General features: G+C 58.5%; 1 protein-coding gene across 2 annotated transcripts in view; it reads left to right on the forward strand.

Moving 5' to 3' along the window:
- Positions 1-14,690, forward strand: part of SUFU (SUFU negative regulator of hedgehog signaling) — a 112,996-nt gene extending 98,306 nt beyond the window's left edge. For both annotated transcript variants that reach the window (XM_075533384.1, XM_075533385.1), the window contains exons 9-12: positions 1,113-1,247; positions 2,882-3,020; positions 11,235-11,303; positions 14,069-14,690. In XM_075533384.1, coding sequence (XP_075389499.1) covers positions 1,113-1,247; positions 2,882-3,020; positions 11,235-11,303; positions 14,069-14,158 — 433 coding nt within the window. In that variant the 3' untranslated portion in view covers positions 14,159-14,690. The remainder of the gene's footprint in view (positions 1-1,112; positions 1,248-2,881; positions 3,021-11,234; positions 11,304-14,068) is intronic.
- Positions 14,691-15,441: the final 751 nt, after the last annotated feature.

Genomic DNA, 15,441 nt, shown 5'->3' on the forward strand with positions numbered 1-15,441 from the left:
TAAAGGAAAGGTGCTTTCAGAATCAACTCCTGGCAACCGGAGGAAGGGACTGCTGGGCGAAGAAGCAGTTTGCTCTGGGTGTGACCAAGGAGGAGACTAGCCGGTGGCAAGGACCCCATCACCTCGGGGGCATGTGTAAACCACTGGGCCTTGGCGTTGTCCAGTGTCACCCTCTACCCTTCCCCGGAGGGAGAGGCTTTGACTGTTGGGTGCTCGCTCATGGGCCACCAGCGCTAGCACTCTGCCCATCCTGCTGTGGGGGGAGTTTGGGCCCACTCCTCAGCGGCCCACCCCTTGGGTAGCTCCTTGCCTCATGAATCCTGAATAACTACAACTTGTTGCCCAGTGTGGAGATGGACACTTGGGGAATTGTTCCGGGCTGCACAAGCTCAAACCAGGATCCGGTCTTTTGAACGGGATCAGTGGGAGACCCTCCGTTCCAGGGAAGGCAGAGTCGAGAGGTTGTCAGGAGCAGCTGCTAAATCTGAGAGTCAATCTATTGCGGTCCGTTACTGTGGCAGCGGGGCAGGCTGGGGTGGGAGCAGGGACAGCCTCAGTCAGGAGGCCCTTGGTGCCGTGCGGGGGCTCCTGCAGGGCCAGAGCCCAGGGAGGGTGTGTCCTTGCAGCTCCTGGCTGGCTATCAGGAATGTGCCTACTCAGAACTTGTTTGAGGTCACAGTCAGAAGGGGGCTCTTGGAGCCAGTGTCCCATGGTGCTCTGAGCCAGCTGTGTGCCCTCCCCCAGAAGTACTCCCAGGAATGGATCTGGAAGGGAAGCACAATCCTCAGCCCCCAAAGCTGCAGCTAGCCAGCCAAAGATACAAACTTCAGAGCCTGACTTACCTGGCGGCAGATCTCAGCTGCACCTACCAGCTGTGCCCCCTGGGCAGATAACTCAACCTTCCTAGTTCCATAAAGTGGGCATGGTGGGGGCATTGTGGGTGCAGTGCCACTGCTGGGGGCACAGAGATGGTGGCAGCGGAAGTTCTGGCCACCTTACATGCCTGTGGTCTCCCCTATTCAAGAGCCCTGCCTGAGAGGGGCCCAGCTTGCTCCACCCCTGCGGTTTTCCTATGATGCTGACCTGTCCCTGTCCCTCTCTTTGCTTCCCAGGAGCCGCAAAGACAGCCTGGAAAGTGACAGCTCCACGGCCATTGTCCCCCATGAACTGATCCGCACCCGGCAACTTGAGAGTGTGCACCTGAAGTTCAACCAGGAGTCAGGGGCTCTCATTCCACTCTGCCTCAGGTGAGCCCAGACGTCCCCTCCACGAGCTCACCTCCAGAGGATACAACAGAACCTCCCCACCTGGCCCCCTCCCCCAGCACCATGGGGCATCCTCCAGGAGGCACTGGGCCTCTGCAAGTCACCTCCCAGGTGAGGTAGCACACAGGTCTAAGCTGAGCAGGGCTGGGGAGAAGGAGAGAGGAGGACTCTGGCCAACCTCTGTCCAAGAAATCCTCCCACAGCCCCCCGTGGGCCACAGACTGGTCAAGAAGCCCCTTGGTTGACAGACCCGCTCCCTTCCCCCCACTGCTTTATTTGAAAGTTTTTGGAGTCTGAGAATCGCAGGCACTAAGCCACCTTCCTTCATTCAGAGGTTGACCCCCTCCCTCAGTCCTGAACCCCTGAGGATGGCTGAGGAGCCTCATGTCCCCATTCATCACACAGGCCAACGTCCAGGTGGCAGGTCACCAGCAGCACTGGGTGCTTGGGGCAGGAGTTCTGGTGGCCGGGCACTGTTTTCTCTCCCTTACTGCATTTCCTGTGCCCGCACCCAGTACTCCAAGCCCAATGGTGGGCCCCAGCAGACTTCATGAGGGACCAGAAAGCTGGCTGTGTCCCTTCGGCTCTGGAGAACTGTGCCAGACACCCAGCCCTGTGGCCAGACTCCGGCTCTCGGCTCCCAGGATGCCACGCTGGGCTGCAGCTGCCACCCAAGCCTTCCAGCCTCCTGTCGTCTTGGGAGCAGCAACAGGCTAAGGACCTGGAGAGGACAGTGGCAGGGAAAGAGGCCTTCCCACGGTCTCGAGCATCTCCACTATGTCTGCAGCCTGGGAAAGGAGTGTGTGTCGTGAGCAGCCTTGGCCAGCCCTCCTGGCTGGCAAAACAGGGACAGCAAGTGGTCAGGGTGGACCAGCCACCAGGGTCCCCTGCCGTCTCTCCCCATGCTGCTCCTCTGGCCCAGTTCAGGGCCATTAGGCTGGTGAAGGGTGAATGGGAGGCGGTCTGAGAGTGAAAAGCAGACTTTGTTTCTTCACCAGCCCTTTCCTCAGGTGTGTTTCCAGACTGAGGATGAACACAAACCTCCTGTGGCTTCCTCAGGGTGACCCCACTTGGCTTCAGCTTTTAAAAAAAAATGTATTTATGGCTTTGGGGCGAACCAGCTAGATGATGGGGAAAGACCCCAGAGCAAGTGGGAGGTTCTGCCCAGGACACAGGGGTCATGCTGTCAGAGGCCCTCCACCATCAGCCCCAGGCCTTGGGACTACACCCCCACCCCGACCCCCGACCGCCAACCCCCCAACACCACATGCAAAGGAGTGCCCATGTCCCTTTGCTTAGGCGTGATCTTGAGCCTCAGTCTATTCACCAGTATCTGATGGAGGGGGGTCCACTTCCTCCGCTGTTCCCTGGGACTACTTTCCTCTGACCTTAGAGTCCCGTGAGAGAGGAGGCATCGCTCTCTCTGGAGACCGCTAAAGAAACCTGTCGGGTTGGTGTGAATCTGGCAGGTGGGCCCTCAGGGCTGGCCAGAGTAGGGGGGGGGGTTTCCAGGCACCCTGTCCCAGGGACCAGGGCCAGAGCCTCGGCCAGGCCTACTGTACTGCTCGGGGGTGGTGTCCAGCTCCAGCCGCTCCCTGACTGTCTCCTGTCCCCAGGGGCAGACTCCTGCATGGACGGCACTTTACGTATAAAAGCATCACAGGGGACATGGCCATCACGTTTGTCTCCACGGGAGTGGAAGGTGCCTTTGCCACGGAGGAGCATCCTTACGCAGCTCACGGACCCTGGTTACAGGTGAGGAGGCTCTTCGCCCTCTTTCTACCTGCTGCTGTCCATAGGCTCCGCCCCAGCCCCTCCATCCACAGCAAATCTTGGTAGCTCCCCTTCCCGAGGGGTGAGGGGTATGCTTTCTGGACTGAGAACCCCAGGGCTGTCTGTGCTGGTGAGAAAGGTGATGCCAAGGCAGCTCCAGGAGCACTCCGGCTCCCCGCTCCCTCACTCCACCAGGTGCATCAGTCATCTCTCCCCAGACTGCCGGGCCTTTGCCTCCTGTGCAGATGCGGCTTGGAGGTGGGTGGCATTTGGTGTACCCAGCATAAACCAAGCCACTCTAAGTGGCTCTCTGGCCACCCTGCCCAGATTCACAGAAAGGCCTCTGCAGCGTAGAGGCGTGCACTACTCCCAGAGCTGGCAGTGTGGGCCCAGCAGCCACTGCTCTGCGAGGAAACCTTCTGGAGAGAGGGGCGCTCAGAGTCCGAATGGTGGTTTTCTGTGGTTGGGGGCCTGGGGGCCTGACCTCAGCCACATGCTCAATGCATAGGCCTCAGCAGCCAGGCTGGCTGCCACCCCCCATACCTGTGCCTCTCCTGCTGCTCCTGGGGAAACCCAGCTTGTCTGAGCAGAACCCCCTGGCTTGTCTCAAACACTTTGTCCTTCATCGGCTCTTCTGGCTAGAGAACAGCTTCCAAGCAGCTGCCAAGCAGAGGGCTGCCCTTCCAGCGGCGCCCCTCCCAGGGGCCCCTAAGGGGTCCTCGGCCTGGTCCTGGTCCTGGTCCACCACTTGCCCAGGACAACCAACTTCTTGATCTGTCCTTGGTTGGGGAGGAACAGAATACTTGGTCAAGAAAGGGAGTCTGACCCTAACTCCAGGGGACCTTGCTTTGCTTGAGACTGTTTTGGTGTTGTTGTTATTCTCTGGGCATGGGGGGAGGGGTCGCCATACAGGGGGAGGGGCATTTTGCAGGTCTTGTGGCTGTAACTCGGTTTTCCAGAAGCGTATGCATGTGCTCATAATGTGACATGCCTTTTGTGTGTGCATGCCTGTGCGTCCGCTTATAGCAGAATGTCTCCGACAGGCCGGCTCCCCACCCCCACCCGCCACCAAAATACTAACCCTTAATTAAAACAAACAGCAGACAAAGAACACCAACCACACTGCCCAGACTGCGCCGAGGTAGAAATGGAAGCTAGTGCTTTAGGGATATTATGTTCCATAAATTATCCTGCCTTTTTCCACTGTTGTTATTACATTGTTTCATAACAAAATTACTTTGAACCATAAAGTTATAAATACATTTTAAAAGTCCCACTTGGTAGCATTAGATTTCGGTCCATGTGGTGTTGGTAGTTACTGTAGCAAAAGCTCTGAAGTGTAACATTTGAAATTAGCCCAGCACAGCTGGAAAGGGCCTGCCCCGGCCCCAGCCCTGTCCCAGGCTGCCCCTGCTGCCTCTCTGGGGGTGGGTAAGGGAGGGGAGCCTTGCTCCTGGGCAGAGCAGTAGGGAGGCGGGAGATGGGGACTCGGCAAGTGACCTCATCCCTGGGAGTTCACAATTCAGTTCACAGGTCACCATCCCCAGGGGACAAAGGCCAGCCTGCTGACAGGCCAGCTACTGGCCCCTCCCTCACTACCCTTCACCCCGGCCCCCAGCAGTTAGGAACAGGTTTCAGAAAGTTCCTGTGCAACAAAATCCCCACTCTCTTGCAAATCCATTTTCTTTGGAACTTTGTGAATACCCCTCCCATGTGTCCTGAAGGTTGGGAATGAAGGGATGAGGGGCTTCCCAAACTCAAGAAGGAATGACTTGCAGTTTCCTTTCACTTCCTTGCTCCAGGAAGCTGTCTCCAGAGCCCCATGCTCCCCCTCCCCTCTCAGGAGCTGGGGGGACCAGGAACATGGCGGCTGGCCCAGAAAGGGGTGATCAGCCTCTCCAGTTATGCTAGCCTTGCCCCTCAGTTCACCGTAAACCAATGGAAGGGAGAAGGGGGTGCCCCTGACCCCCACCCCCACCCCAGCCCCTCATTGGGCTTGAGCACTGGCCACCCACTGGCTCCCCAGCACATGGTCCCCTCCTGTGGGCTGTTGCCCGGGGAACCAGGGAGCGGTGGGAAAGAGCCTCTGGCCTCGGCATGTTTCAATAACGTTGCTGTGCTGGGAGCTGCTTAATCAAAGGCCTGTGCTATGGGCTCATTAGTGTGGTCCACCACGGGGGCCAGCTCGAAGGAGAGCTCCCGGGAAGGCTGGCCGAGGCCCCACTGCCCAAGCATGCACCCTCGCTAGCTAGCTAGCTTGCTCGCCCAGGGATTTCTCAGGCCCTTTCCAGGAACCCTGGGAAACCCTCCGACCCGACCGGCACCAGCCAGATTCCCAGCACCGGCCCTCCTCCTCCCGAGGCAGTCAGCGTGTCTGCCTCCAGCTGCCTGCCGGCCTGCCTTCCCCTCCGGGTCTTGCCATTGCGGTCACCGACAGTTCCCTAGATTGTGGGAACCTGGGCTTGTGATGACATATGGGCCTCTAGGTCTCCCCATGGGGCTGGCTATCTCCCCAAAAGGCTGCTGTACCTCCTGTGGCCTGGGGATAGCTCTTAGCCAGATTCATCAGTGAGACCCTTTGCCCTGGGCTGAGAATCACCCTCAGGCCCCTCAGCAGAGAGGCCAGCCTTCACAGGGCAGAAGGAGACTCCTGTTCCCCAGCTGCTCCCATCTTCCCTGTGGGTCCCTGCTGAACCGGGATGGGCTGCCATGACTTTCTTGCGTCAGCCTGCAGAGCCCGCCCATCCGCCAGCCTTGGCACCTGGCTCTGGCCCCAGCCCAGCCCTGCTATCTCTTGGGGGAAAGGCACAGCCTTGGCACCCCACAGGAGGGAAGAGTGACATGGGAGATGCTGGGAGGAAAAGGGCAGGAGGTTAGGGACACTGGGCCTCTTTGGGGGCACTGTTAGGCGGCCCCAGGCCCCAGACGGGCCTGAACCCTCTCCTGCCTGACAGCCCTGGGACAGTCAGGGCCACAGCACACAGGAAAGCAGGGACAGCTGCTGCACCGGATGAGCCCAGCGGACGCTCCCTGACCTCCGAGGAGCCAGGAGTGGGAACCCGGCTCTGGTTCCCAGGCTCCCGTCCAGAGGCTGAGACCTGGACTCCCTCAGCTCTACCACCTGTAAATGCTCTCAGACCCTGGGTGGGAGGCCTGCCAAGGTCCTCTTTGGTACCCTGCCCCCTCCCCAGCCCGTCTTTCCCCCACATTCCCTCACCCCAGTGGCTTTCCTCAAGTCTGTCAACACGGGGGGGGGGGGGGGGGGGGGGAGGGGGGGGCTGTAAGTCCCCAAGCGGGAGCCTGGCTGGCCTGCTGAAGCTGAGGCACTCATCTGTTCCCAGCTAAGGCTGGTCGGAAGGGGGAGCGGGCTTTGCCCCAGAGGTCACATCACCAAATAGATTTTTTTTTTTAAGCCCAAGATGCTGCCTGGTGTCTGATAGCTCACCCAGGTGGCACCCCCATCCTCAGCCATTCTCTGCCAGCCCTGATGAGAGGCTCCGCCTTGGGAGAGGAAACCCAGCCACTACTCTGGTGGGCTCTCCTCCCAGTGCAGCCGCTGACTCACCACTTGCCCCTGGACAAGGCCCGCCTTCCCCACCCACCCAGCTGGATGCTGCCTGGAGGATGACTTGGGAATTCCTGGCCCAGTCCCGGGGCAGCTCGCTTTGGTGCCTTTCTCCTTCCACCGGTGAACCTGGCCACCTGTGCCACCCAGGCTGACCTGGGACTGCACCCCATGAGGGCGTGCAGAGTGCAGAGATGATGCCACCCCACTGTGTCCTCAGCAGCCAGCAGCCCAGCCAGAGCAGGAGTCTGAACCTGTTTCTGGCCACCAAAGCCAACTGCCTGCCACCCACTGAGAGCAGGAAATGAGTGAGGCCTCCCCTGGCAGGGCAGGCTCCACCATGCCACAGCTGGTACCTACACACAGGTCCCTGCCCTGAGCCTGGGGGATCTGTAGGCTGGACAAGCCGCCCTCTGGTTTTTCTCTGGCATGTTGGAGGGAAGGGATGCAGACAGGCGTCCTGCTGCCTCCACTGCCACCTGGGTGTCAGAGCAGCTCCTTGGCAACACCCCCCCATGCCCCCCACCCCCACTGTACACAGCACACTTCCTTCCCCGAGAGAAGGAAAGGGAGGGATACAAAGCTAAGCTCCTCCTCCTCGGTGGGAAGCAAGAGTAACGTGTCAACTCGCAGAGCAAACAAGGCCCTGGACAAAGCATGGACTGTCCATCGCAAGGGGAAGGAGCAGGCATTGTCAGCTCTGTTTGCAGACCTGGGACTGACATTGACCACAGGCGTTTGAATTGGTGTCACATCTCAGCTGCGGGGCTCCTGCTCTGCAGCCCAGCCGGGCCTGCCCAGGGCAGGTGCTGACGGAAGATCACTTTTCGGGTTCCCTTCTGGAACTTGTCGGGGCCTGGGCAACGGGGAGGTTGCTGACAATCCTCCCTCACCACCACTCAGCCAGGCTGGCGTAGGCACGTGGTATGAGCCCACTGGAGTCAGCAAAGATCCACAGCCTTGTTAGGCGGCAGTGGGGCACCCAGTGCGGGTGCCGTGGTCTGGGCCACCAGTCTGATTCCGGTCGGGATAGAGCCTTGTTATTTGTTTTTGTGGGCCATTCAGTCCCTTCTCCAACTCAGTGACCCCTCCGTGACAGGACAGAGCTGTTGGTACAGTGGCTAATGCTCTGGACTGCTAAGCTCAAGGCCAGCAGTTCAAACCCACCAGCCACCCTTAGGGAGAATGATGAGGCCATCACTGACACCTCCAGAAACCCTTTGGAGCAGTTCTCTGCTGTGTTAGGAGGTCACTCTGGGTGGGAAGTGACCTGCCTGCAGAGGGAGGGTGGCCATCACCCAGGAAGAGACCACCGTGCACCCAGGCACACACGCTGCTGTGGCCCAGCGTCTGCACACTTTACCAAGTGTCTCCAGGTGTTAGAAGTGTGTCTCTCTCACTAAAGGGTCTCCTCCCTCCAAGGGCTGTGTGTGCACCTTACTTGGGATAACAAAATAAGATATCACACCTGGCTCCTGGAGAGCGTGCCTGTCTTCCTCATAATCATTATTGTTTCTACTGCTGTTTATCCAGAGCACAGGTCAGTTGTCTTATGTCTGCATCTGTACCAGCCTGGGAATTTGGCCCAACGCCCTCACGGGAAGGCATCTCGAGCATGGCTCTCTGGCCTTTCCACATGGCCAGTGTGGGTGTGAAGCAGCTGGCTGGCTGGGAGGCTTGGAACTGCAGCCCCACAGAGACCCTCTTAGTTGAACAGGTAGCCAGGAGGCCTGTGACTACTTGGGGTGGGGATCACAGCTTTATAGAGCAGTGGTGAGCCCCTGACCCTCCCCACAGAGAAGAGAGAGGGGTCAAGTCCCGAGGAGGCAGACTTCTGGAGTTGGGAGCAGGAAAAGGGCCCCCACCCCACTATGCAGCCAGACCGCTGTGCCTGTGGTCCAGAGTCATCTCTTGATTCCTCTTCACCTGCAACTAGGAGAGATTGCCTCCCTCCCTGCAGCGTCTTGGGGAGGACCTAGTGAAATGACTGGGGGAGGGGGGCTCTCACGGTGCCTGGGGAGGCCCCAGAGCCTGCTGTTTTTGCCGCTGCCTTTACTCCTGCCGTGACCATGAGCAGACTCTATCTGTGGCAGAGCCCGGCTGCGAACTCCGTGGGGACCCAGTGAGTTCCAGGAGCACCAGGCCTCCCGAGTGAGCAAGGGCTTTTCCCACAGCTGCATCACAACAGTGAGTCTGTTCCTCACGAGAGCTCCGGAGCTGTCTGTCTCCTGCCCTGTTGTTGGGATCTGTTAGCATGCTCAGCTCCAGGTCTGAAATATACAAAGAACAGGGCCTGTTTGTTCAATCCCAGCTTCTAAGGTTTAGCTCCCAAAGGAAATTAAATTAGGTGCCTGGAGCTATGACAGTCTGTCGTGTTGCTTTGCAGGGAATGTCATCCTTAATATCACGCAGTCCTCATGTATAATTTCCCCCCTTTAATCTTTTAAAAAATAATGCAGTTTCCAGCAGGACCCAGCAAGTCACCAAAAGTGAAAATTGAGGAGGCAAAGAGGTGTAAAAAGTCAGAGCCACTGGGATTTGTCCCCTTTTTTTGTTTTTCTTTGTGGGTTTTTTTTGGGGGGGGGTGGTTCTTGCCACCCTTCCGCTAACTGACTGCAAAGGCAGCCCCTCACTGAAGGTCCTGAGCCTGCTGGATGCACTGCTGCCCGCTCCCCCCCAGCACCAGGACCAGACCCTCGTCCACACGCTCCTCAGAGAAGCTCCCTGGGTGGCCCGTAGTCCCTCTAGCCTCTCCCCCTCTGCCTGACTCTTCTCGCCTCCTGCCTCACCTCAACTCGCAACCATCACAGTGACAGTTAGACCTGTTTACCTCCCGCAGAAAGCCCCGCCCTCCAAAGTCTGTGTGGGCTCAAATCTGCCCCGCCCGCCCCACTGGAGCCATTGTAACATCACTGGGTTTGAGGTATGCTTGTGTTTGTGCTAGCATTTGCAGAAATCGCAAGAAGCCCCAGAAACGCCAACAATATGAATGTGACTTTTATGCCGCGCACACAGACCTGTGATCACTGGAAACTCTGGACTTTTGCTGGGGGAGTAGGCAGAGGTGGCAAGTGTACAGGTTGGGGGCGGGGCTGGGGGGAGAGAAGGATGGAGGAGAGGCTACCTCCCTGCCTGCATTCCCAGAGCTCCACCCAGGGCCAGGCCTAGCAGAGGTCTGGGGAATGCTTCTGAGACCTAAGGGGAAAATGCGTCAGTGAGTAAATAACTTGGGACTCCGAGTCCAGGATTTGAAAGCAGTTCTTAGGTTTGGTGCCCTCGCATGACAGCAGTGTGGTCTTGTCTCGTGATATTCGGCAAGTTCCCTAACCTCTCTGGGCCTTGGCCCTCTTCCATCAGGAGGGCTGACCGAGAGAAGATGCGAATGCCAGGGTGGTGGTGGTCCACTCCCTCCCTGCCCCAGCCCATCCATCCCCTTTTCTCTGAAGCCTTCCATCCCCTGAGTTCCCCAGTGACCCTGCTTGTCTGCTCTCCTTTCTCTGCCAAGTCTCTGTGTCCCAGGAGCCAATCCTGTTTGGAATGCCAGCTCTTCTGTGGTTTCCAGGGGAGCTTATCAGAGTGGGCACCTACTAGGGGAAATCTACTGGGTATTTTTTCTTAAATTCTAGATTTCCATCCTTCTCACAGGAAGGGTTTTCCTCCCAGGAGCCCTCCCCTTTGTCCATGTCTCTATATCCACACAGGGTGCTCCGGGGCCCGCAGAGGAAGCCAGGGCACCCTGGCCAAGCAGACCCTGCGGAGAAAGGACCCTGAGAGTCTAGACTTTAGAGAGAGCAGTTGCACCTTCCCCTTGGCTGTGAAAGCCCCTCAGGGACTGAGGGGGCCTGGCTGGCAGCACCCCTGAATAATGGGCTCAGACTGCCCAAGCTATCACTGGGAAGTGTGGAGAAGTCAGACCAGAGAAACCAAGTGGCAGAGCCAGCCTTGGGTGAGGAGTGAAGCAGGGCACCCGGGAATAACTCAGCAGCCACCGAGTGGGGCCAGTGAGGATAGGAGGCGGGTGGAGTGGGAGTGGGAATGGAGGGTCCCTTTCCCATCTGTAAACTGAGGGCGGTGTGTCCCCGGCCTCCCACATGACCGGCCTACACATTTGTGGATGTACCTTTGGGGCCATTTCCAAATTCCAGATGGGGCTGGCATCCCAAATCCAAACAGATTCCTTTTGTCCTACTAAGTGGCTGGGGAGGACCTGGGAGCCCGTGGGGCCAGGAGGGAGTTGGCGGCAGCTGTTCTCTGCCCCACCTCTACCCCCAGATTTTCTGCTCCCCTCCACCATGACACAGCAAGCAGCAGGATTGCCAGCCAGGAGACTGCCCGGTTTTTCTTTTAGGCGTCTTCATTTCTGGCTCCGTTATAGGGCCTGTGCCCCCTGCGCCCGCCCCCCCAGGTTTCTCCCCCTGCCCCAGGCCTCTGATATTGAGGAGGGGAGTCCAAGTACAGGGGCAGGAGCGGGTGCGGGGAGAAGCCAACCCTTGTGCCTACCCCTGGACCCGTCACCACTTATCACTACGGGGGGCTCAGACCCCCTCTGAGCCCAGAAGAAAGAGCCCTAGCTTGGCAGCCCATGTCTTAAAAAAAATAAAATAAAAGCCTGCCTTGTGCCTCCTTCCCAGATTCTGTTGACTGAAGAGTTTGTAGAGAAAATGCTGGAGGACTTAGAAGATTTGACTTCTCCAGAGGAAGTAAGCCTGTTTGATTCTCTCTGACAGTGGGCTCCAGTCTCCAGGAGCCTGTGCACGTCTGTGCGTGCGTGTGCATGTGTGCATGCGTGAGTGGGGGTGGGGTAGGGTGGCTGCAGCGGGTGCCTCTCTGAGGTCCCCCCAGGGGACCAGTTGGGGAGGAGACACCCCCCCCCTCGCGCTGCAGAGATGCCAGATCACCCCACAGCTCCCGGCCCCGGCCCACAGCCCACAGCCCCTGTAAGGACATTCAGCAAGTGGAATTGCCAACCTCTGAGAACCTAACTGCAGAGGCAGCCAGGACTTCAGGCTAGCGAGAGTTCCACCCCCTCGTCACTGTGTTCTCTGGCAAGTTCTGAACAGAAAGCCCATGTCTGCTGCCAGAGAACATTCCACTGGGCAGTTCTGGTGGGCAGCGAGGGACTCCTCTCTTGCTTAGGGCCACCCAGGAATCAGTTACCCTTCCCCTCCCTCCTAGCCTCTTCCCAGCCTGAGATCACAGCCAGAGGCTGTGGCAGGCAGGTGGGGCTTAAGCCGCACCCCATCCCCCCATGGCCGGCCACCCCTCTGGGGCACATGAACAGAGTCCATAATCCCCTTTGTTTTGCTTCCTTGTTCCCAGCATCCTCATTTGCAGGGACTTACCTCATTCTGGAAAGTCCCTTCCCCTCCCCCAGCCTGCTGCTCACCAATGCCCCAGTGGGATCTGCACCTTTGTCGCTTTCAAGCCCTGGTGGATTAGTGGAACCTCACAAGCTAGCCCCCATGCTAGAAAGGCCCCCGCCATGCCACCCCCACCCTCACCCCACTCCCAAGGCAGAGACAGACCCTTCCCTTGCCCTTTCTGTCTGGATCTGTTTGAGAGACACTCCTTCACCTCCCAGGGCCCAATAGAACTGGTGCTGGCACCCACAGGCCCCTGCCAGTGAAGAGGCTGAGAGGGGCTCAGGGAGAGTGAGGCAGAGCAGGGCGGGGTGGGGCGGACCTGGTCTCCCAAGGAACAGGAACTCCCCAGAGCCTGAGGCCAGCCCTAAGAGGCTAGTGTCCCCTCTGTCCTGTGGGATGCCACTTGATAAAGTCATTCATCCATGCATTCACCAAGCAGGCACCCAGCACCCAGCCTGTAGCAGCCCTGGTGCCAGCCCCTCAGCCCCCACCAGGCTCCTCACTTGAGGCCCAGCTCCCCATGTAGCCCTGCCAGAGCCAGCTGCCCAGAACCGCTTCCGGAGAGGTCTGTCACCGTGAGATGGCGCTGTGCCAGACCACTGCTTTGAGCCTGGGTGTTGAGGGGACGGGGGGGGGGGGGGTCCAGCCCGGGCAGGAGAGCCAGGGGGAGCTCAAGAAAGTAGGTCACTGAAAATGACTTCTTCCCCCATCCCTGTCCAGAAGCTGTCCCCCACACCCTGCCTCACTCACCAATTGGGTTCTGGCATGGCCAGTCCCTGTCAGAGGGAGGGAGCCAGCAGGAAGTTCCAGGCCTGCCCACTTGTAGCCCAGCCACCACTGGTCTGGTCTCTCCCCTTCAGCCTGGACATGACTCCTTGCTCATCCCTGAGAAACTGGGAGACACAAAACACAAACCTTGTATCTGCACTCCAGTAGCTGTCCCAGCCCAGGGGCACCAGCTGTGTGCCAAGCCACATGGTGCAGGGGAGCCCAGTAGGGCAGCCGCACCCCACCCTTCGGCCAGGCCAGCAGTTCCTGCGCCAGTGGGAGAGCCCACACTATAGGCCAGCAGGTCTCAACCTGTGGGTCTCGACAGGGGGGGCGAATGACTCTTTCACAGGGGTCACCGAAGACCATCAGAAAACACATCAATATTTCACAATATAAACTTACATATTGTTTTGTGATTAATCAGTATGCTTTAATTATTTTAAATTATGTTCAATTTGTAACAATGAAAATACATCCTGCATATCAGATATTGACATGACAATTCACCACAGTAGCAAAATGACAGTGATGAAGTAGCAACGAAAATAATTTTATGCTTGGGGATCACCCCAACATGAGGAACTGTATTAAAGGGTCGAGGCATTAGGAAGGTTGAGAACCACTGCTATAGGCAAAGCGATGATTCCTGGGCTGGGGCAGGAAGACCCTTCAAGCTGGTGGCCTTGGCTGAGAAGGAGTCCAAGGGAGCAGGCTAGAAGTTGCTCTCCTCCCCACCCCCACCCCTCAGAATCCACATTGTGGAACTGACTCTGGGGCTAAGCCAGGACCCCCTTCCCTTTGGACCCTTTGGCAAAGGCCACAAGTTCCAGGATCCTTCCCACAGCAGCCTCAGAAAGAGAGGCCATGGCCCGGGCAGGACCACAGGGTCCCAGACCTCAAGCCACTTCCCTGTAGCACAGGCAGCCTCCCCCTCCATCCTCCAGCCCCCATCCTCCAGCGCCAGGGGCCTCCGGGAGCAGATTCCTTACATGCTTGTGGCCGGAGGCAGAACCAAGGAAGTGAGAGGAGAGGAGGTCAGCAGAGTCAAGAAAGAGTTAGAAAACAGGCCTCCTCCAGCCCTGGTTAATGATTGTCAGGGTGCGGGGCTGCCAGGGTCAGCAACTACAGCAGCTTAGCCCCGGCTGCCCAACTGGGCCGAGCGTTGGGAATGACCAAAGCCCAGCAACCCCGCGGCTTGTCTTGCCCCCCAGCACACCTGGGCAGAGGAAGGCCTGGGTCTGGGCCAGGGGCCTTGCCCGAGGAGGCGGACGTGTGCCTCCGGCCTGCTATCCTCTTGCAGCTTTCTGCTAACCTTGTCTCCCCCTCCGCAGGCCAAACTTCCAAAAGAGTACAGCTGGCCTGAGAAGAAGCTGAAGGTCTCCATCCTGCCTGATGTGGTGTTTGACAGCCCGCTGCACTAGCCGGGGCGGGGCCCTACGGGGCCTCGGGGGCCCAGCCGCTCCCCAGTGACTTCAGTGCAACAGCAGCAGAACTGAGAGGCTCGAAAATAAAAGGAGACGTATGAGGATGACTGTGCAGTCCGGTGGGTGCCGGACCCAGGCCGCCGGCCCTGCCGACCTCCCGCTCCGGGGCTGCTTCCACGCAGCCAGCCAAGCCACGACCCTGCTGGCCCGTGAGTGGGTCTTGCTGCAGCACCAGGATCTGGTTTGTGATTTGAAACTGCACCCTCGATGTGCCCCCTGGGTTCAGACAGGTGACCCCCTCACCTGCCCCTGCCGGGAGGAAGGGGTCCACGGGCCAGGCACGGCTGTGGCTCGGCCTCACTCAGCTCCAGAGCCATGGGAGTACGGCGCCGCTGGCCACAGAACAGTGCCTCCCAGTGTGCTTGGTCTTCTTCATCCTTATTTTATTTTTCAGAAACTGGATGATGTCTTACTGCTCTGCAGAGATGTCCGGAAGCTTTGTATATAATGTTTAAAAAAAAAAAAAGAACTTTATTCCCAGGTGAATTTTAACCTTTCCGAGGACAGAGACCAGCACCACAGGAGAAAAGGTGCCTGGCACATACTGGGCAGCCCCGGCCTGCAAGAGCCCGCCTCCTCTTCGCAGAGTGAACTCAGGGCCGCGGGGGCGGGGGGGGGGGCAGGGGGTGCTGTGTGTCCTGAGACACACTCCCCCTTGTAGCCTTGAGCCCCATGCAGCTGGGGCCAGGAAGGGGGTCTACTTCTCCCGTGAACTAGGACTTCTCCCGAGGGTCATCTGCCTCCTTTTCTGGCTTTGTCACCCAACCAGGTCCACCTGGGAGAGCGTGAGGCCTTGTCCCTTACAGACTGCCCCCTCTTGCCGCTCAGGGCCTGGGTCTCAGCTTTCTGGTCACCTCCATCCTATTTCCCAGGCTCCTGGGCCTGCCAACCTCAGACTGACTCCTAAAGCAGCGGCAGCAATGGATCCCTCCCTTTGGTTTTGTAAGCACCGCACTGTCCCCCTCCCACGCACCCTGCATCCTTTTCATTCTCATCTTTCCTCCCCATTCTTTGGCCTGACTCCTCCTCTGTGTCCTTCACCCCAAAGACTGCAGATCGCAGGAGCTTCCAAAGCCCTTGGTTTGGGAATGGGGTTCCTCTTGGATTGCCTCCCACCCCGGACCCAGGGTCAGCAAGACCCTTTCTTGCTCCTAAGCCCCCTGATACTGCAACTTTAAGATCACACCCACCTTCCTGCAAGCAGCCATCTTGTCTGCCAG

Source organism: Tenrec ecaudatus, chromosome 16 (assembly GCF_050624435.1).
Source record: "Tenrec ecaudatus isolate mTenEca1 chromosome 16, mTenEca1.hap1, whole genome shotgun sequence".
Lineage (NCBI taxonomy): Eukaryota > Metazoa > Chordata > Mammalia > Afrosoricida > Tenrecidae > Tenrec > Tenrec ecaudatus.